This window comes from Eleutherodactylus coqui, chromosome 4, assembly GCF_035609145.1.
Source record: "Eleutherodactylus coqui strain aEleCoq1 chromosome 4, aEleCoq1.hap1, whole genome shotgun sequence".
NCBI classification, from domain to species: Eukaryota; Metazoa; Chordata; class Amphibia; order Anura; family Eleutherodactylidae; genus Eleutherodactylus; species Eleutherodactylus coqui.
In genome coordinates this window covers 134,727,237-134,749,336 of record NC_089840.1, presented here as the reverse complement: position 1 = coordinate 134,749,336, position 22,100 = coordinate 134,727,237, and the positions used below count along the sequence as shown (strand labels likewise).

General features: G+C 44.7%; 1 protein-coding gene across 1 annotated transcript; it reads left to right on the top strand.

The window, feature by feature from the left end:
* The first annotated feature begins 294 nt into the window (after positions 1 to 294).
* PPP1R15B (protein phosphatase 1 regulatory subunit 15B) lies at positions 295 to 11,926 on the top strand. The gene is made up of 2 exons (XM_066600141.1): positions 295 to 2,190; positions 10,950 to 11,926. Exons 1-2 carry the CDS (start codon positions 439 to 441, stop codon positions 11,142 to 11,144), a joined length of 1,947 nt encoding a protein of 648 aa, XP_066456238.1. The 5' UTR covers positions 295 to 438; the 3' UTR covers positions 11,145 to 11,926.
* Positions 11,927 to 22,100: the final 10,174 nt, after the last annotated feature.

Here is a 22,100-nt window from a genome sequence, read left to right as displayed (position 1 = left end):
CCTCATCCAACCTCGTTCACTGAGGCAAGCATAGTCACGCCTACGCTCGTGTGAAGCCCCCCATACAGTCATATACCCACACTAGCACACCCGCTGTAATGGAAGCCCTCAGCCCTCTCTCCTTCCCCATCTCTGCGGCTCTGGTAGATCTTCCCGCTCAATGCTTTTTTTTTTTTTCTTTTTTCAAAACTGCCTCACGCTCTCCAGGAGACGCATGCGCACGAGCTCTGACGCTTCCCCCGCCCACATAGCCGTGACACGCAGTTACGTTACGTCAGAAGCCCCGCCCTCTCTTACGCTCTCTCCCTTCGCAGCTTCTCCAGCTGTCAGGCAGACGCCGGTGTCTGAGCTCGGGCCGGCGCCGTCATCGTTACCGGAGAGCCTAATGGCGGCGGTTTTCTGTCCTACGGCACCTCGGAGCTGTACAAGTGAGGCCTAATGTGTGCCGACAGGGATTCCCCGTCCTCCCCGGGGCTCCGGGCCCTGCTAGGCCGCCTCCTGCACGGCCTACTGCAGCTCCGTGTGTTCCAGCTGCTGGGGGCGGCTTGGTCTTACCTGATGGGACTCCCCTCCTTCTTCTCCTTCCTGCCGTCTGCCTGGCTGCTGCACCGGTCGGTGGGGCCGGACGAGTTACCCGAGGTGCTGGAGGCTCTCGGGCTACGGCCGGGGCCCTGGGAGGGGCTGGAGGAGCTGGGACCCTGGAAGGAGCTGCTGTCTCCTACCATGAAGGCAGACCTGGAGATGATGCACCCATGGACGGGTTATGTGTCCTCCAGCAAGGAGCAGGAGACCTGGGAGGAGCTGGGCAGCTGGCACACCAAGGTGCAGGCGCTGTGGGAGCCCGGCCTGGGCACCTGGAAGGAGCATGAGGAAGATGAGGATGATGATGAGTGCTGCAGCAGGTCCTCTGACACTAATGAGATGGGACTGGGTGATGGGACCCGGCAGTCTCCTCTGGACATGGTCTCCTGCATCTTTAACCCCGGGTCACCCGGAGTCTTCACTTGGATTGACCTGGGCAGTGATGCCAGTCTTCAGGATAAAGATGTTCTTGACAACCCCTCGAAGTCCAAAGTTGAAATTGAACATATCCGTAATATGAGGCTGTGGTTCCTGCAGCAGAACCAGGATGTGCCCAGCGGGGATGCCAAGAAGGTCTCTGACCTTACTGATCCTGCTCTTCTGAGAGAGTCCGATCCTGCCTGGCATGATGGACACAATAAAGACCTATCTCCTGACCACCACCTGTTGTCAGACCACCAGAGCAGTGTGGTGGAGCTTCCGGGGACTGACCCCGATTCCCAACCTTGTCATCCTCTTTCTCTTCTTGTTCCGAAACCAGACATTTCAGGCAACACCCAGGATAAATATCTACCCACCCCTGATCAGGACCAGGGATATCACAGTTTGGAGGACTGGCAGTGCATCAATCTCACCCAACACCTCCAGTCAGGGGGTATTTCACCTCCCGATATCGGACCAGCAGATTCAGTTGTGAAAGACAGAGAAGATGACGAGGACAGCGACGATATGGATTCTGATCTGGAGGAGGATATCCGTGCCCCCGCTATTCCTGTATGCACTAATAAACACATTGGTTATATTTTGGGGACAGTTGTGAGTGATGAAGAGGAAGACCCTGGCTCCTCCTGTGAACAAGGTGATGATGGCTTTGACAGTGAAGGATCAGTATCTGCCTCAGAAAGTGATATTCCAGTCCCCGAGGAAGGGGTGCTGTGGACCTCTTTTTGCAGCGCTGATCCTTACAATCCGCAGAACTTTACTGCCAGTTTGCAGACCGGTCCCGTTGCGGAGGTGAGCTCCCACCTTGAGGAGCAGGACGCGGTCTCTTCCGATGATGAAGAATCGTGGTGTGACAGTGATGCCGTGTCGGACAGTGACAGCGAGGAGGAATACAGTGCAGATGAACAGGAAAACTTAAAACTGTGGAATGGGTTCCTAAAATCGGAAGATCCCTACAACCCCTTATTCTTTACAGCCTCCGTACAAACTTTTGAACAAAAGAGGCAGAACAGCGATGCTGCCACCAAACTTTTAGAGCTTGTTTGTACAAGCCCCTCGAGTTGTGAACTGACTGTACGCGCGCATCCCAATGATTCTTGGCCCTTACGGGTGAGCGAGAAGCGGTGTGGGTCCGAGGAGCAACGTGCCAATGCTGGTCATAAAAAGGTATATTTCATATGATGGCCGTGTACTTACTGTACTTCTATAATTCACAGGTCTTGCACCAGTAACCTATGTCTGCAGACTTCTGATAGTTTAGGGCCGATGACATATGGTAAGGGCGGTTTCACATCTGTGTTGGAACTTCTGCTTGAGATTGTCGCAGATCCTGCACAAAATACTGCAAGAAAAAGTGCTGCATGTAGCGCATTTTCTTATGGTTAAAAGCTGGACAGCTAAGTGGAAAGCAGACGGACCCCGTTATAGTCAATGGCTGCTGTTTGGTCGCAGGGATGCCCCTTTCCTGATCCCCAAATGGAGCAGGAAAGTGGAACCTCCGAAGGCAGATTTGAAACCACCCTAACAGATCGATAGGTATATATACACAATATAGTGGGGGGGTTGTAGTTGGCAGATGTGGATTTCAGTGTTTTATGTTGTCTGTCTTGGGCCTTCTAGTAGTTTCTAGTTTTACAACTTTGACTCTTGCTTTTGGTTTGCTCTTGTGGTGGGAACATAGTTGCTCGGTATTGCGGCTGCCATCGGGTAGAGGACGTACTAAACCTATGTGTTTTATGTCTAGAAACAAGTGTTTGTCATCTGCCGGTGAGCAGTATGTAAAGATGTCCTTATGAGGCCCTCAGTACAGGACTTGCATAACTTTTTTTGACGTGTCCTAGAACTTTGTTTTATGTACATGTGAGTAATGCAAGTGGACTATTAAATACAGGTTATTGCTGAGGTGCTCTTGGGAGGGAAGAATTTTTACTATTTGAGTCACTAATTGCTCAGGTTGAGCATTTGTATGTGGAAGGTTTACACTTAGGTCTCCTCTTCTAGAGGCGCTGAAGGCTGCATGCTTTGGGGTTGACCAGCTACCATCAGATGTAGGCCGCCTGCAGACGGCCGGGTCGGATCCTCGCAGCGGGAGCCGAGCCCCTGTAGGGACCAGCGCGGCACTCGCCTCTCCCGCGGCTTCGGCTCTTTGATGTGCTAGCTGCCAGCCAGCGCATGCGGGGAGCTCCACACCGAAATAGAGCATGCTACGATTTGCTTTCCTGCGCACGATTTCATGTCCGTCTGCCTAGGATTGCATTTTCTAATGCAATCCTATGGCAGCGGCCACGGGCGGAAATCCTGCCGCAGAATTTCCGCCCGTGTGCAGAGGGCCTTAGAGTGCAGGTTGTGCAGCTGGTTGTGTGAGGGTGCATTGCCACAGAAGAGCCAAATATCATTCTGAGAAACCGGTACCGCTCTGCAAAACTTGTGATTCTGGGGGCGAGCACGATGCGTTTTTAAAATTTCAAAGACACATTGTATCTACGCACTTGCGATTTTCGCTCACCTATTCCATACAAAGTGGGCATTCACCAGTCTTTCAATCTCGCAGAATTGATGTGAGAGAAAAATCGCTTATGTGATAAAGCACATTGACGGCAATCTGGCGTTTTCACGCACGATTTTCATCCATATTGCTATGGGACGCGTGTGTGAAAATTGCGCAAGTGGCTGTACCCTCGTTTGTATGGATTTTAGCCTTTATTTGGATTTATGAATTTGACTAAAATTACAGAAGGACACTTAACTTGAAATGTCAGGTTTGTGTAACACAGGTTTTCTAATAACATGTAGTTCAGGATATTAATGAGCTGCAGCCATCCCCTCTCCCATAGACGACTGACCGCTTCTTCCTATAGGTGTAGAGCTGGAAGAAGGCTGTCAGTCAGTGGCTTACTGGGGAGGCAGTGGCAGTCACAGCTTTCCTCCATGCTTTTACCATTAGGGGAGGATCTACCAGAAAGCATTTGTAAAAACATTTTTAAATGTCTTAGCATGTTTTATGCTGAGAGCCTGCACTGGTAACATATTCTGATGGCCGCATGTTCCCTTATGTGGTGTAAGGGCCCAGTTATGGCTCCTTCACACTGGCGAGAAAAACACACAATATTCTCTCGATGCGAGAGTGAGTAGGAAACACATGATTATGAAACCGATGATATTCAATGGTTTCGTTCTCAATTGTAATGTTCTCACTCCTGCGATGCTGCGTGAAAAAAAACAACCGCATCTCCTTTCTTTTTGCAATATCGCCCATTGAAAGCAGCGGGTGAACATCACGATCCCTTGCTGCGGCTGTGACAGCTGCGGCAGGGGATTCTTTCAGCCCGCAGGGATGCAAGGCTGTCGCAGGTAGGGGCTTCCACATGCTTTCAACAGGGCTGGCGGCAGCAGTGCTGGACCCATTGAAAACAATGTGAGGATATTGCGATCTCCTGCCGCGGCGGCGATGAAGGGAACCCCAAAGTGATGCGAGGCTGTTTCCATGTGAAAACGCCCCACATGCAGGGGTTTTTAGAAGGATTGCGAATTACAGCCCGATATCGCCCTCGTCAGTGTGCAGGAGCCCATATACAGACCAATGTAAATCATGCAGATTCCTGCATCCAGCGATTATCATTCAGTGTAAATACTCCGACTCAACGATGAACAAGAATTAATTTGCTGCTCGTTCATTTTCTGATGTAGAAAACTGAACTGATCGGCCGGTGTAAACAAGCAGTCTGGAACAATCCCCAAACCACTCCGTCTCCATTTACTGAGCGATGATCATTCCAGTGTAAGGCTGGCTGCACATGACTGGATTTTTGCTATGGAATCTGCGGCGGGCATCCACATGGAGGGTCCGCAGCAAATGCCTTTCAAAGCATGCTATATATTTTCTCATTTTCTTTCACACATCGCAGAAATAAATTGCGATTTCCGTGAGCAGGGGGAAAATTCGCAACATGCTCTGTTTTGCTGCGGACTCAATGAAGTCAATGGAACCGGTCCAACCCACAACCCATCTGCAATTGATAATGCATATAGACGCAGGTAAACAAAATCTGTACTGTGCGTGACTGACGCCGAGCGTTCTCGGTCATCCGCAGTACGGCAAAAGCAGGTACGCAGGGTTGGCAACCGTAGTCAGAGCTGGAATCCACTGAAGGAACCCGTATGTGGAATCCAGCTGTGCCCTGTGCAGGCGGCCTAAACGCACAGGCACGACTATTGCTGGGACGACCTGTCGGGCATCATTTGTGTGATGGCAGCTAGTTGGATAGTGGAGAATCTTCAACTAGCATCTCAGGGCCCACTGCACACTTGGATTTTTCTTGCACGTTTTTTCACGCGGCTGTCAATGGGACTTTCTACTGTTTAAAATCGCATTGCACAAAAATTGCAAAGCACCAACTTGCGATGCGTTTTTAACATTAGAAAGTCCCATTGACAATCGCGTGAGAAAACGGGCAAGTGTGCAGGAGCCCTCATAGTCTAAGGGCCAAAGGGATTCTGATAGTTTATTCTCTCTATTCAGTGGGAGCAAAACTTACTGAAAACGGAGGTGTAGAGTATTCTGCTGGCGTGACCTGATTGTGCCTGCTGTTCCAGTAGCTGCTCTCCACTGAAGGGCTTTGTCATTTCCAGGTGACTAGTGCTGCTGCACTAACAATCTATTGGCTCATCAATGCTCTATTCAGTAGTATGATTTATCGTGGTGCTGGTGCTCTATTCTGCAGGATGCCTTCACTTCGGAGGCTCCTTTTACACGGAGCGATAACTTCGCATGAGCTAAAGATGAGAGTTCTCATGCAGCCTGTTTATACAGGCAGATAAATGGTTCGCAAATGCATTCGCATTCAGTCCTTCTGTACCGGTGAATGTGACCGACTAAACGATCGCTGATTACACGCAACGACATATGAACGATTATATTTATGCTTGTATAAAATGAACGAGAAGTGAAGGAATTCTCGCTCATCATTCAATCGTTGGCCGTGTCTACACTGAACAATTAGCGTTCAAATTCGCACGATCCAACAATTTGAACAATAATCATTCCGTGTATCGTGTTGGTCTGTCGTGTGCAGTACAGTGTTTTTTGTTTTTCTTTTTAATCTGTTTTTCCTACGCCGTCACTAGGCAATGATACAGGTACCCACGACCTATCCGCAATGTCAATTGTGAATAGGCTGCGGATCGGACGGCTTCTATTGACTTCAATGGAAGCTGTCTGTGCGGATCCCGCTGAAAAATAGAACATGCTGCGTTTTTATTTCTGCTTGCGGAAAGTGCAACCGCTTTCTGCTCATGTGAATTTTCTGTTCTTTCAATGTGTGCGGAATGCTGTGGATCGTCTGTACGGGTGATTATTGTAGATTTAGAAATTCAAATCTGGTCATGTGCCACCCGCCAAAGGCTGGGGACGGAAGTCCCGCGGAATGGCCACACCGAAAGAACGCGGGATAAGCGCAGCTTCAAAACCCGTGGCCTTTAGCCATGGTTTTTGGAGCGGTTTTACCGTCTGCATTCTGCTGCGGATTTCTCTCCCCATAGAGAAGAGAGAGGCCGCTCCAGAAACGACAAAAGAATTGACATGCTGCGGATTTGAATTCTGCGCCACGTGTCCGTTATCGTGCAGCTTGGCTGCAGCATGTGGATAAGATTTTTGCAAAATCTTGTCCACTCTGCCAACTAATCCAAGGATTACGAGCCACGGGCGGAATTACCATATGGGTTTTTCACACAGACATCCTGATGCAATTCCGCCCTGTATGAACTTCAAACTTATGGAGCCAACTACTTCTGTACAATTGTTTATAGATATCTAGTGCTATACTGTGGAAGCAGACACTCCTCATTGTGGCTTTTATCTTTCCATATTGTGGAGAATCATTGCTTCTAGTGGATAATAACTCAGTAATTCGATATATAGTTGAGTGTACTTTATTGCATCTGTATATGTCTATGAAGAAAACTGTGTCTGGATGAAATGGGTTCACATATTTTATATTGGATTCAGAAAACCGCTCCATTCAACTTGGAGCATGTACAGAAATATACAAATATCTACATGAGGCCTAGGTTGAACTATGGCAAGTGCTTTTTTTTAATTTTTTTTGGTGGGGGAGGTGAAGGGGGGGGGGGGCGTCCGGTTGTCTGACGGCCCAAACTAAAACGAGTTTTCTACTACTATATGTCAGTCTGTTCCCACTTTCATCAGTTGGCTGTATATTTCCTTGTTTGCCCTCCGTAGTTACTCTTGTATCTCTTAAGAGCCGTATCACGGCATCCCTAGTAATGGTTTCCCAAGAGATAAAACACAGACTGATGCAAAGGACTGAAACTTAAAACCCGCGTCGATGAAGCTGATGTAACTGTAGGACAGACCTGGTATTCCACAGGGAGACGACTCCTTCGATAATTGCGCATATGCAATCAAGAAAAAAATAAAATCACACATTTAGATTAATCTGAAATACTACACCAAAAACGTACCTTATGGGATTTGAAAGAAAAGGTTCTGTTGGAAGAAGCTCCTCTGTGGCTTTCCCAACTATTAGCACTTCCAGACTTGTATTTTTAGCATAATTCTACTTAAAGGGGTTGTCTGAGTTGTAATATCTTGTTACAACCCCATCCCCAGATAGGAATTTCCTTGCCTCTCCCCGATCCCGCTGTTTCGTGCCGGTGCTTGGTCCCCCGCTGTGGTTCGTACTTACAGCTTCAGTCTTGTATGGTTTATGGGACATCACAGGCCATCCTTGGTCCTTCAATAAACAAGTGGGACTGCAGCTGTAAACCCAGAATGAAGCGGGAGACCAAGGAGGGGCGAGTATATTATGACTATTTGTTAGCTTAGTACATGGGGAATGGGTTGTACCAAGATATTACAATTCAGACATCCCCTCAAATTATGGCTCTATGTACTCAAAAATGTTACTTTTTCCCCAAATCCTTACTAGTGATAGATATCGTAGGCTTGGCTGGTGTAGAAGGTGGTGTGTCCCGTCTCAGCTAAACATGGAGGCCGGAAACGGTCAAGTGCAACTAGCTACCCTGTTTCCATAATTGCCATAGAAATCAGTGGAAATTCTACAAACCATCTAGCCATAAAAGTCTGAGGTGGGAATACCTCTAATTTATGTACCACCTATCGACACAGTATATTTTTGGGACAGAATATTTTATTTGGCTTAAAAAGCACTGATCAAGAAGAAGTCAGTAATAACAGGGTTAAATTGAGCTAAGTCAGTAATTAGTCAGCATTTATTTGCTTTACAGAGATATGTCCTCTATGGGTTAGCATGACGCTGCACTTGTCCACCCCTCTGCTCACTTGGGCTGGGCAGTCAGCTGATAAGGTGTCTTCTAGTGCTTTGTCAGAGACTGAATTCAGTCGCTTTGGAAACCTAAGAATTTCTTTTTGGGCTGGGAAAATTAAAAATCTTGAGAATTTTTATCTTTGTTTTTGGTCAATTTTTTTTTTATTTGTTTTTGCTACTGAACGAGCTAATGTACAAAGAATTCCTCGATATCTAATTATCTGGATTGAATGGCACACTTCTGATATGTACTTATCGAGAACTTGCCCTGAAGGTGATTCCTTTATGTAAAACAAGCGGGTATGAACTTTAGTTCTATACACATGCAGGATGGGGTTCTACATCCCCTGCAGTCATTCTAGCCCCCCCCCTCCCCCTCCCATGTACTATGCACAGTCTCCATATACTGTAGTCTCTTCCCTCATCCCCCCCCCCCCTTCCCATGTACTATGCACAGTCTCCATATACTGTGTTCCTTCACCCTCATCACAGTCTGCATTTTCCTTCTCCAAGTCTGCACAGACCTGTTTCCTGGTGTCTCGCGCACCGCCCTCCCCCTCCCCCCAGCTTTCTTGGCCACACCCATAGGGGGGGGCTAATCTCAATTTTGCGATTCTGAGTTGGAATTGTGTGTTAACTAAATGACAATCAAATTAATTCTAATGTTTTTAATTTTAGCTTTTTCTTTATGGACTAGTGGATGTTGTCCATAGCAATTCCTTCATTTTTTTTTGGGGGGGGGGGGGGGGGGAGCCTTTAGTGGAAAGATAAAATAATCTTCACTTTTGCTTCCGTGAACTTTCTGAAGATAGGCCCAGAGAGGTAGCAATTACAGGGTTTGCGGTTAGCGGAACCTACACAAAAGCAATAATATCCCCCCTTCTGGTTTAATCGTTGCATCAAGACATTCTGTGGCTTGGCTTACAAACACTGAGCCAATTACTGCAACGTGAAAGAGGCTTAAATGAAACGTTTTAAACAGTTTGCCCACTAACTAAAACTATGCAGCAATATGTGTGGGCTTCATAGAGTGAATTTACCAATTACTGCCTCTGACCCTCTTGTCATAGTCACATGACCTGAAAAAGGCATCTTTTATTGGGTGCGGTAAGAAGTCCGTGTGCTGATCCTGTGATCTCAGCTCCACTCTTGGACAGAAGGTGGCAGCACCTATATGTACGAATGCAACGATTAAACGCCGTGCTCCTTGGGTCACATGACAGAGTACAATGGTTGTCAGAGTTGGAATTGGTGAAAATAACACGTTATTGTGCAGATTTTTACAGGGGTTCTGCCAAGTATTGAATTGTACCCATTGCTATAAACTATGCCCTTTAAATACTTAACAAAAATGCACATTTTAGTTGCTGCAGTAGTTTCTCTCTCTACTTTTCCACAGCGGAAACCCGCACCAAAATCTGCATCAAAGCTGTGTCAAAATCCGCTCCAGTGGTGCGGATTTTAACGCGGCTCTTGACGCAGATTTTACCCCCTCAATTGAAAGGGGTAAATATGCTGCGGATCTACATAAAAAAAACATGCAAATGGTGCAGGTTCTGACACTGTTTTTGGTGTGGCTCCACCTGCGGGTTTAGTCCTGTTTATGGACAAAATCCGTATGAGCCGTTTGGGCATGTTTCCACATTGAAAAGGTGACATGTTAATGTGGAAATGTGTTGGAATACTGCACACAGATTTTGTCCACTAACAGGACTCAATCCACGTGTGCCAAAAACCACTGCAGAAAACTGCAGGTTTAATAGCTGGAAGGAGAGTTGAAACTCTGTGGTGAATTCTGCTGTGTGAACTTACCCTATTAGTAAAACTATCTTTGTAGTCCACAGCAACCAATCTTTTGTTATACTTCTCTGGTAAAATAGAAGGTGCACTGTGATTGGTTGCCATGGGCAACAAAAATTTTTATTTCACAGGGTTGATAAATGAGGCCCCAAACTCTGTTTTTCATTCATCTGGTGCTAATTCCATCATTCGTCATAATTCAGTCATGTTAATTGAAATCTGAGAGGTTGAATGCACACCCTGTAATTATGCTATGTAGACATACATATATATATATACATACAGTGTATATACTATACATATAGATCTACTTCCCATACATATATATGAGGGCACTAGTAGAAGGAAACGGATACAGTGGTATAAATAACACGCCCATAAGCTTTTTATACCGTTGCATTGCTCCTATGTATGGAGGCACACACACTTTACTATTATGAAGGAAGAGGAGTCTGGTGGGAGGAGCCAGCACACAGGTCAGTGGTGGGAGGGGCCAGCACAGAGGTCACAAGGTGCTCATGGGAATTGTTTTAGTATGTCACATCTGCAGGTTGCTGGACCGCCCACAAAAGCCTTTTAAAGGGCCAACGTTGCTAGAGCAGTGGGGGGTACCAAGATAGGAAGGGAACGGACAGAGGAGGTTTGTGAATGTACAGTTACTGGGCGCGTACAATCTTAGAGTGATTTCAGCAACTTTACTGCAAAATGGAAACTTGACACAACCCCTTTAAACGCCTCTGCTACCATGTTTGCCTGTAGTTACCGTATATTTAATGTGGTGTTTTTATTTTCTAACTGTTTCTCATTATATTTTTCCAGGTGACCTTCTATGAAAAAATCACCATATATTATGTTTGTAATGAAGAACGCAAAGGTCACTGGGAGGAATATGCCCGGGATCGCTGCCGATTTCAAAGGCGTATACGGGAAACAGAGGCTATGATTGGACATTGCTTCACCCCTGACCACAGGCAAAGGGTGTGGAACCGAATGCAAGAAATATGGGACAGCTAGCCCCTTCCCACTCTAAAGCAAGAGACTCTTTGCAGAAGTTTTTATCAGTTACAAGTCTATATGCTCTACTTTTTTTATTTTTTTTTTCCCCTACAGGAGGGAGAATGGTGAACCCGGGAAAATGAATGTTATTACAACCCTAGCTTCTATTCAATGAACGTAACAGCCCATTGCTTCTTCTAATCTTGTACCCCTTGTTTCGGCTTCAAGGTGCCAGAATGACCTAATTTTAGGTTTACAGACCAGAATATCCTAAAATTATTGCACTTTACTCATATTATGGGGGATTCTAGCAAAAAAAGAAACTAACACACAAGCAAATCTTCATAATGCTTATGCTACAATACTGCTTTAGATACATTGTCTTGGCTTTGCGCTGAATGCTTATAGTAATTTATCTGATTATCTTCGCTCTTTAACCTTTTTAAGTAAGGGCCTTTTTAGACGAGCCAGTTTATTGTTTGAACAAGCGAGTAACATCATCATTGGCTCGTTCGCTCTCATGCAGCCTGTTTATACCGGCAGATACATCGTTGACCAGGACAAATCAGAAATCGTTCAGTCATTCACTTTCGCTGTGTAAGTCAATGAGAACGGCTGAACGATCGGTATTTAAACACAACGGTTAGTAAACGAGCCAATGATGGGTTTATGCCTGCGTAAAATGATCGAAAATCAAACTATTATCGGTCGTCCGGTCATTGGCTCGCATTTAGACTGAACGATTAGCGATCACTTTCGCTTGTTGGAATGACAAACATTCCATCTAGAAGCACCCTAAGGCCTCATGTCCACGGGCAAAAGAAGAATTAAAATCCGCAGCAGATTTTAACTCTTCTCCTGCCCGCGGATCCGCACCCCATAGGGATGCATTGACCACCCGCGGGGTAGATAAATACCCGCGGATGGTCAATAAAAGTGATTTAAAAAAAAAATGGAGCATGAAAAAATCTGGACCATGCTCCATTTTCGTGCGGGTCTCCCGCGGGCTTCTATTGAAGCCTATGGAAGCCGTCCGGATCCGCGGGAGACCTAAAATAGGAATTTAAAAGAATTAACTCACCCGCAGCTTCCGGAGGGAAGGTCTTCTCTTCCTCACGGCCGGATCTTTCTTGCTTCGGCTCGGCGGATGTGCCTGGCGCATGCGCGCGGCACGTCGGCGACGTGCCGCCGGCGTGACGAGTTCATCCGCCGGCCAAAAAAGAAGATCCGGCCGTGAGGAAAAGAAGACTTTCCCCGCCCGCTCCGGATGAGTAAATTCTTTTAAATTCCTATTTTCAGCGCTCATGTCCGCGGGGCAGGAGGGACCCGCTGCAGATTCTCCATGTAGAATCCGAAGCGGGCCTGATTTTCCCCGTGGACATGAGGCCTAAGACTGGCTCAGTATTTGGACATGTGTTGTAGGAAGGGTCTCTGGTTTGAGCCGTGCAGACAGTGTTGGCATCTTTGCATAATACTTACTGCTACATGAAGGGAAACTAGTTGCTGTGTCCAGACCTGAACACACAAATGGGTCAGACCTGCTTTTATTTATTTGCAATGCAAATGTCTGTAGGAACTGTGGCTGCAAGCAAACCAACATATAATGAAGAATATAAATGAAGGAAACTATGTGAAAATGCAACCCACATCCACACCACTGTACCAGACACCTTATTTGTTCATGGGCTTTAGTGATGCATCATATATTGTAGAAGGGGCCACAAAAAGGGATGCCAAATATGCAGCTTTCATGACCCAAGTTGTAAAAAAAAAAAAAAAAGGTAGTTTGAAAAGACACACTATATATATATATATATATATATATATATATATATATATATATATATATATATATATATATATATATATATATTCCTAACAAGAATGCTACACTGTGTGCAGGACTGCATTCGTCCAGCCTAAAACAAAGTTTTAATCTAGTGACAACTATCAGCAGTTGCTTGGATCCGAAGTAGTTTACAAGGCCCCTTTGCAGCTGTTACTTTGTCCCATTTGGGGCCCCTTTACACCTAGTGAATGCAGACCCAGATTTACAGTGTTTTGTTGAATATCTTTCAATGGAAAAGAGGTTTTTGATAGTTTTTTCCATAGAACTAATTCTATAAACGTAAAGCTTTATCGTTGCCCATGTGCTGCAGTACCGCACAGGGTCTTACGGTGATTTTGGCGCTGCAGTTTTTTTTTTTTTTTTGTTTTTTTTTAATACAGCATCTTACAGGTTGGCAAATGGAAACCTTTGCGTCCCTTTGGCCACTAGCAATTCCTAGAAATTAAAGAGCTTGCTGGTGTGTGAGGAGTAAAGCTTTAAGACCTCATTCACATATGGCAGTAATAATATGGCAGAGAACCGGCCCGGGAGTTAATACATTTGTTTCTACTGCAGTCAGGAGCCATTTCCACAAGGACAATGTCATAACTAGATGTTTTCACGATTCATGATGACTTCCATATTAAATGAATAAGACCCCTGAGTACAATGTTAATTCCACAGGGGGGCCTGGCTATGAAATGTGATATTCCCATGTCACCATATACATTTAGTGCTGTTTGGATTTTGGCTATAAACTTAGCCCACAAAGAAGGATCGTGGCTAAATACTAATTTTTATTTTTATATTAACCAAGGCTAATCACAAACAAGAGTAATATGTATTTAATTTACAAAAAAAATCTATTTCTTTGTATAAAAATCTAAAAATGAATCTGGTAATTTTAATAAACATCTGCAAGAGTTTAACGTTGTTGTTTGCACAATGTTTTCAGTTCAGAAGAGTTACGAATCTACCTACAAGATGTTTAGTGATGTTATACTGAACTTGGTCATAAACCTGCCACACCATGGTAGTCTCAGATGTGGCCCTTATATACACTGTCAAAAAAAAATTTCAGCATCTGGGAGTTGTCGTTTTGCTGCAAAAGTCGTCATGCAGTTACATCTCGGGCAAATATGTTAATGATGAGAGTTGTGGTGATTAGATGAACGGTCTTCAGATGAACGGAGTCACAGAGGGGCGCATTGTTGGAATGCAAGAAGCTGGATGGTCATATTGACTAATTGCCCACCATCTGGGCCGTTCTGACCAGGCTGTTAGGAGGTTTTGGGACCAGTGAATGCGTGAGGGTAGCACACATGGTGACTGGGGTCAGGAAGCCCCCGACAAACCACCAGTAGAGGGGGATCATCTGATTTTTCGGCAAGCATGAGCAGCTCCAAAATTTTCGTTAGAGCCATCTATTTCTAAATGGCAGATATCATAATAGGCTCCTGTTACTGTCCAGAACCATTTCAAGTGTATGGCTGAAAGATATTTGATCGCATTACATGTATTGCCTCTGATACCCACCCACTATCGCCTCCATTTGCAGTGGTGTTGTGAATGTCGTCTGAACTGGACTGTTGCGGAGTGGAGCCAGGTTGTCATCAGTGATGGGTTTAGTTTGGGCACTGACTATGGCCATGTTCGTGTCTGGAGACCTCGGGGGAGGCAGCATCGCATACGACAGTCAGTCACCCCTAGTAGTGGTACGAGGGACAATAACAGCTCCGCAATATGTTCAGGACATCCTGCAGTCACATGTGTTCCTCTCATGGCGGCTTTAAAGAAGCATTTTCCAGTAGGATAATGTCCGGAAGCGCAAATAAGGAGGTCACGGGAAGGCCTCCACAACATTGCCACACTTCTGTAGCCTGCCCAGGTGCTAGATTTATCACCAATAGAATATGTATGGGCACATCTTGGACACAAACTTTGACAACCTAAGAGTTTTCACGATCGAGAGGCTGTTACCACAAATGTGGAGCAATCTGTTGCAAGATACCATACAGACCCTGTATGCCTCCATGCCCACCCATATCACTAGCTAGACTTGCTACAACAGGGTATTAGGGCCTCCATGCCTTTCCATATCACATCATGTATCCAAGCTAGAGGCGGTACAACAGGGTATGAGAGCCTCTATGCCCACCTGTATCACATCTTGTATCCAAGCTAGAGGTGGTACAACAGGGTACTAGAGCCTCCATGTCCCCATATCACATCTTGTATCCATGCTAGAGGCGGTACAACAGGGTACTAGAGCCTCCCTACAAGGAGTCGGTTCTCCATAATAAATGATCCTTTTGCTCTGATATTGTAATCACACAAAGTTTCATTCCATCCTGACAACTCCAGCTAGGGGCTTGACTTTTTTTCAGTGTATGTGCTATCCGATGCAAGGGAGATCAGTGTATTACAACATACATACTTTGCCTACAGGCACTATAACACAAATTAAGGTATCCCTATTTAAAAATGATTCTTTTTTGATATGCATTAAAAAAAATGGGGAATTAAAAACCCACCATGCGCTCTACAATAGGTGCAAATATATATTTAGCTCAATTTTCCCAATAAAGCCACGTTGGTGGTAAAACATGTCTGGTGGACTTAGCTAAATTCGGTAGATGTTAAACGGCATATAGGGAACCTAGGAAATTGGCGTAGTTATACAGAGAACACAGTAGATATGTCATTCATGTATATGTACTGTGTTTTCTGTATTCCTACACATATTTCCTTGTTAGGTTCCCTATATGTAGGTTTACATGGTAAAGAGGAAATGCAGTATTGCCGCTTTATTTCTACTAAATTTAGCTAGTTATAGAGTTTGCTGCAACTAAAATACAAACTGCCCTGACATGGTTTACTGCCAATGTGGCGTCCTCCGAGGAATGGGGTTAAATAGTAGCCCAATGGGAAGTGACATACATTTTATAGCCTTTGATTTACATCATAGGTATGCGTTTGCCAACCCCATCTAGTGTTACAATTATATCCTACATCCTAAAAGTAGCGGATAATCAAGGGTCATAATTCATTCATCCTCAAACAAAATCCTTCCACCGTTTGCCAATGGAATTCTGTTCGACACCCACCAGTAAGGGGGAAACAGTGGCACACGAGCGGATCGCAGTCTGCACCCTGTTGTCTGTGTGTGACAGGCCAGAACCTACGTCTCGTCATTGAGAAGTGTCACTCCGACAAGTGCCCGGGATAGGTAAGTATTGCACTTGCACCATCTTAAGATCCCGGGATCCTCGTGGGTATGTATGGAATGTGCCTACTTTATTACCACGATCCTGGATCCCACCAACCAGTTAAAGCAAATACTAGTTACCACACACGTGCTCTAATTGACGCACAATAAAGGCTCAGCCCCTTTTCACTCATTCTTATTTGTATGAGACTAACTCTATGGCACTATTGCATAATGATGATACTGTAACAAATATCCACTACGGGACTGGTAAGTACGTAACCAGTGCTCTGTTGATAAAAATTAGAGGATAACAAAGGGCAATAAGATTAAATACAAGGAACCCTTTGTTTCTCACTTGACCTCTGATGGTGGCTAACAATTGGAATAATTTTATTAAACTGATGTATAACAATTGATTGCGAGACACCAAACCCATCAAGATGATACAGAGGATTTTGTCTCCTCACTATTCATTGATAAGACATGATGTAGACATTCAATTCACATTGGGTAGTGAAGGAAAAAACACACCCATAATTTATTGTAACCTCATCCTGTATGTTCTTATTATAGGTATCGGTTATATGAATGCCGAGTAGGAAAAACCCTCATTTAGTCCAAATGGACTCGTGCTGCTCAATCTTAAAATCCAACTGGCTTTTTCCTGAAGTAATTTTTGATCTGTTACCCCATGTTGATTTAGTTTAATCATGCAGATGCCTCAAAATTTGCGACACCCAATGTCCCCTTGATGTATAGAGTTAATATGCCTCGCTACTGGTATATCAACATGGGTAAGGCATGAACTCTGATGTTTAGAGAGATGTCTGACTTGTTGAGTTGTCTTACCAACATAAATCTTCTGGCATACACATTGAGTGATGTAAACAATTCCAGTGCTTTAACAATTAATGAAATTCTTTGATGTGGTATTTCTTCTGATCAAAGGGGTTCATAAAAAATTTGGATTTTATGACAAATGGGCAAGAAGAGCAGTTGTCACTTGTGCCCCCACAATAATTACTATGCACTAATACGTCTTTAAGATTCGGGCCCCTACAGTAAGTAATACTAGGGTATACAGTGATGACATATCCTATGTCTAGGTTGGCTTAGAGGTTGGACCAATAATTCTGTAAAATGCACCATATATGTTTAGAACTGCCATTAAAAGTGCCAATGCACCTAATTAAATTTAAAAATATATTGCAACGCGTTTTGGCATTACATACGCATGCCTTTCTCAAGCAAAAAATAAACCCAGAATGCACAGTTTTAAATACATTCTAAATAAGTTACGATTGTGGCGTCCGTCCAGGGTACCGCTCGGTACAATGTGACGTCATTCACGGGGAGCGTCTTACCTTCTCTTACGTACATAGGACAGATGACCAGTAGCTGGAACGCAACATGCGTTCCATATTTGCAAAAAAAACTTCTCCTGTTAACAGAGACACTTTACTTATTCCTCTGCTCAGACCAGTACATGCTATCTATTCTTTAACAAGCTGTCATGGACCTCAGCTGCCTACTATAAAACATCCTAAAATACATACTAAAAGTCTTAAACATGCATCATCAAAAAAAAAATATTATATGTAAAATTGGGAGTAAATGTCATTCATAAATACAAAAATCTAATCAAAATGTAATGTATTAATGACATAAACATAAAGTTAATATATACAATCATTTTATGCTTTTAATATTTATATTTTATATATTAAATTGTCAAACTCGAGATCCACCGGTTGAATCCAATCCACCATGTCATTTTATGTGGCCCACTACAAGGTCTGAACACAGAAGGTCCAGCTCTCCACTTCCCTGGAGGACGCAGACAGTGCTTGGCAGAGGAGATGGCCCCAGCACAGGGAGTGGATGCCAGCTTGGATTCTGAGCTCCAGCACATCTCCACACTGCTATGTTCAACAACTCAGGTGGTGACACTGCTCTGACAGCTATAGCCAAGCACCCTAGCCACCCTCTAAGGTATATCTTATGTCATGCATGCAATCCTTGAGCAAGTACACACTGCGGTAGATGCAGGGGGATGTCTGCTCCAGTAAGAAGGGGAATAGGAGCGCAAGGCATGCTAGGAGATCCTGATAGTGGGAGACTCAATTATTAGGGGGACAGACAGGGCAATCTGCCGCAAAGACCGGGATTGTCTACCTGGTTCTCAAGTTTGACACCTCACAGATCGTTTTGAGAAGAAAGCTAGAATGTTGGAGGAGTGTTGAAACTGCAGACTGAGGGAAGGACAACCGTAGAGATGGGGGGGAGTAAATTACAATGGGTAATTATTATGGGAAGCCAAAACCTGTGGATCTCTTCTAAAGGTAAAAACTTCCTGTCAATTATTAAAGATAATTACCTTACCCAACTTATACAGGACCCAACTAGAGGGATGTCCATTTTAGACTTAATATTAACCAACAGACCTGACAGAATAACAAGGGTGCAGGTTGGGGGGCATCTGGGAAGTAGTGACCATAATATAGTAAATTTCTGCTTGTCTTTGAAAGGGGAGTTTTATTGGTGAGATAAAAAAATACTAAACTTTTAGAAGGGCAAGTTCGATCAGCTTACAGATGCCCCGTGACCTCTCTTCATACATACCCCGACGCTCCAGGACATAAATGTACGCCCTGGAGCGTTAAGGGGTTAAAAACATCCTAATTAGTTACTGTGAGTGGTTCATATCTTACCGGAATAAATGGGTTAGGAATAGGAGGAAACCAATGTGGCTCAATAAAGACGTAAAGGGGACAATAAACAGCAAAAAGAAAGCTTCTAAACTACTAAAACAAGAAGGCAGCGAAGAAGCCCTGAAACCCTATAAGGATAAAAAGAATTATGTAAAAAGCAGCAAAGGTGGAGACACAGAGACTAACTTCAACTGTGGCTAAAATGCTTGAGTGGTTTTTTAGAGATGCTATCCTGGAGGACCTCAAGAAAAATAGCTGTATAACTCCGTATCAGTATGGATTTATGAGATATCGCTCCTGTCAAACTAACCTGATCAGCTTCTACAAGCTACAAGAAGGTAAGTTCTAGGCTGGACCAGGCAGAGTCATTGGATCTTATGTATGTGGACTATTCCAAAGCATTTGATACTGTGCCGTATGAACGGTTGGTATATAGAATGAGAATGGCAGGATTCTGCTGGCATTTCCGTTTCAAAAACCTATGCAGATTTGGTGTGTTCTGTGGAAAAGTGTTCCGTGTAAAAGAACCCTAAAGGGAACCATGTGTAGTGGCCCAGAGTTAACGGGACGCTCCATAAGTATGAATGCAATTGTCTTGTGCCTATGTATTGTCAGTGTCTTCTATGCGCATGAATTTTATGTGTGTTGCACCTCTGCAGCACTGTGTGGGTTATGTCTGGAAAATATATCTTGTTGTGTGTCATGCGACCATCTTATACTCGTATATATGTAATTGTAAGGTGAGTGGAAGCTGGTTAGTCTTCCTGAAGGAGTCCAAGAGAGACTGAGTCTAAGCTAGAGTACTGCAAGGAGTTCTGCAGGAGAGACTTCTGTTGAGTAGAAGAGACTGTGCCTTCTATTGTGTGGAGCCCCAAGATGGAAGAGGCTGAGCGATTGCCTTGTGTGTATCCTGGGCCCAATTCAACCAGGCCTTTCTGCTGTTTACCTAGAGGACTGAGAGAGTGAGAGGAGCCGCCATGCAGCACTGAGTGCTACTTCTCAAATGTGAATGTTGACCTGTAGAGAGCTGGAGAGAGTGAAGGAAGGTGGCTGGGAACAAAACCCCGTAGATAACTTGGACTGTGGACTCATCTGTCATCCTGTGATTCCTCCTGTCACACCACTAATTGTACTTGCACCAGTGTTCTGATGGCCTATGTAAATTGTTCAGACTGTTTATTGCTATTTCAAGTAAACAAGCATTGCCGAGTGTTCCCGACTTTGCTTTGAAACGTTTCCCTGCGTGTAGATCACTTATTTCAATCATCCGAATTCCCCGCAGAGGATGGAAAAGTGGCATCATGAATGACAGGACTTTAAGGTAAACCACATATTGGGTTACCCCGTAACACTCCCCCAGTGGTAACTTGAACGAGTCCCGTGTAGAGATGAGCGAACGTACTCGGATAAGCACTACTCGTCCGAGTAATGTGCTTTATCCGAGTATCTCTCCGCTCGTCCTGAAAGATTCGGGGCGCTCCGCTGCTGACAGGTGAGTCGCAGCGGGGAGCGGGGCAGAGCGGGCGGGAGAGAAGGAGAGAAAGATCTCCCCTCCGTTCCTCCCCGCTCTCCCCTGCAGCTCCCCGCTCCGCAGCGCGTCCCGAATCTTTCTCGGACGAGTAGTGCTTATCCGAGTACGTTCGCTCATCACTAGTCCCGTGCTACCTCCAGGGGAGGAGATGGTAAACCCCCGTGACAAGGCCACAATCTACCCCACTATCTCCTCGGCTGTGGGCCCGCTCCTCGGACGCTGCATATGGAAATGTCTTGGAATAGTCTAATCTAAATCTTCAGTGACTTGAAGACTTCTGGAGACCACCACAGCCCATCTAAGGCCGTCTCACACAAACGGTTCCGATTCCGTATATGGGAGCCCACAGCGGAATCTGTCTCCAAACATGGCCGGCGTCTGCACAAAAATGTTAAATTTATATTGCGGATGGTCAGGACAGCTTTTTTAAAATCTATTTTTCCCTGCGCCGTCGCTAGGTGATGACACGGGTACTTGCGACCTATCTACAATGTCAACTGCGAGTAGGCTGCGGGTCGGACGGCTTCCATTGACTTCAATGGAAGCCATCCGTGCAGAATCCGCACAAGAATAGAGCATGCTGTGATTTTATTTCCAAGAGTGGAAATCGGAATCGCTGTCCGCTCACGATGCTCTATTCTTATTAACCGCTTAACGACCGGGCCACAGTGTTTTTACGTCCTGCAGCTGCAGGACGTGTATGGAGGGAGGTAGCGCCGCTATCTCCCTCCATACAGCGCGGGCGTCAGCTGTTTATTACAGCTGACACCCACAGGCAATAGCTGCACTCGGCCGTTCGCGGCTATTAACCCTTTAAATGCCCCGAACGCTGTTTGGGGGTCCCCGCACGGCTCCCCCGCGGTGAGATCGGGGGATCCGTGCAGGTGTCATGGCAGCCGGGGGCCTAATGAATGGCCCCAGGGCTGCCTTAGCAGACTGCCTATCAAGCCATCCACACAGGGTGGCTTCATAGACTGCCTGTAAAAAAGCAGTATGACGTAATGCTATAGCATTACATCATACTGCAGGAGCGATCAAAGCATCGCATGTTAAAGTCCCCCAGGGGGACTTCAAAGTAAAGTTAAAGACAAGATCAATAAAGTTTTTTAAATTGTAAAAAAAAAAAAGTTATAAAAGTTTAAATCACCCCCCCTTTTGCCATATCTATTATTAAAAAATCTAAATCATAAAATAAAAATATGTATTTGATATCGCCATGTCCGTAAAGTCCGATCTATCAAAGTAGTGCATTATTTTTTCTGCACGGTGAACGTCGTCCGAAAAAAAAAATAAAGAACGCCAGAAATGCATTTTTTTAGTTACCCTGTCTCCCAGAAAAAACGCAATAAAAAGCGATCAAAAAGTCGTATGTATTCCAAATTGATACTATCGGAAACTACAGGACATCCCGCAAAAAATGAGCACTTGCTCAACTACATCGACGGAAAAATAATAAAGTTATCGTGCACACAAAATGACCGTAGAAAATAATTGAAAAAAATTTAATATCTTAAAAAAAAAATACAAGTACTACAGCAAAAATAATACTATATAAGTTTGGTATCGTAGTAATTGTACTGACCCATAGAATAAAAATATCAGGTCGTTTTTGTTGCAGTTTGTGCGTTGTAGAAACAGGACGCACCGAAAGATGGTGGAATGTCGTTTTTTTTTCCATTTCTCTCCGCTAAGA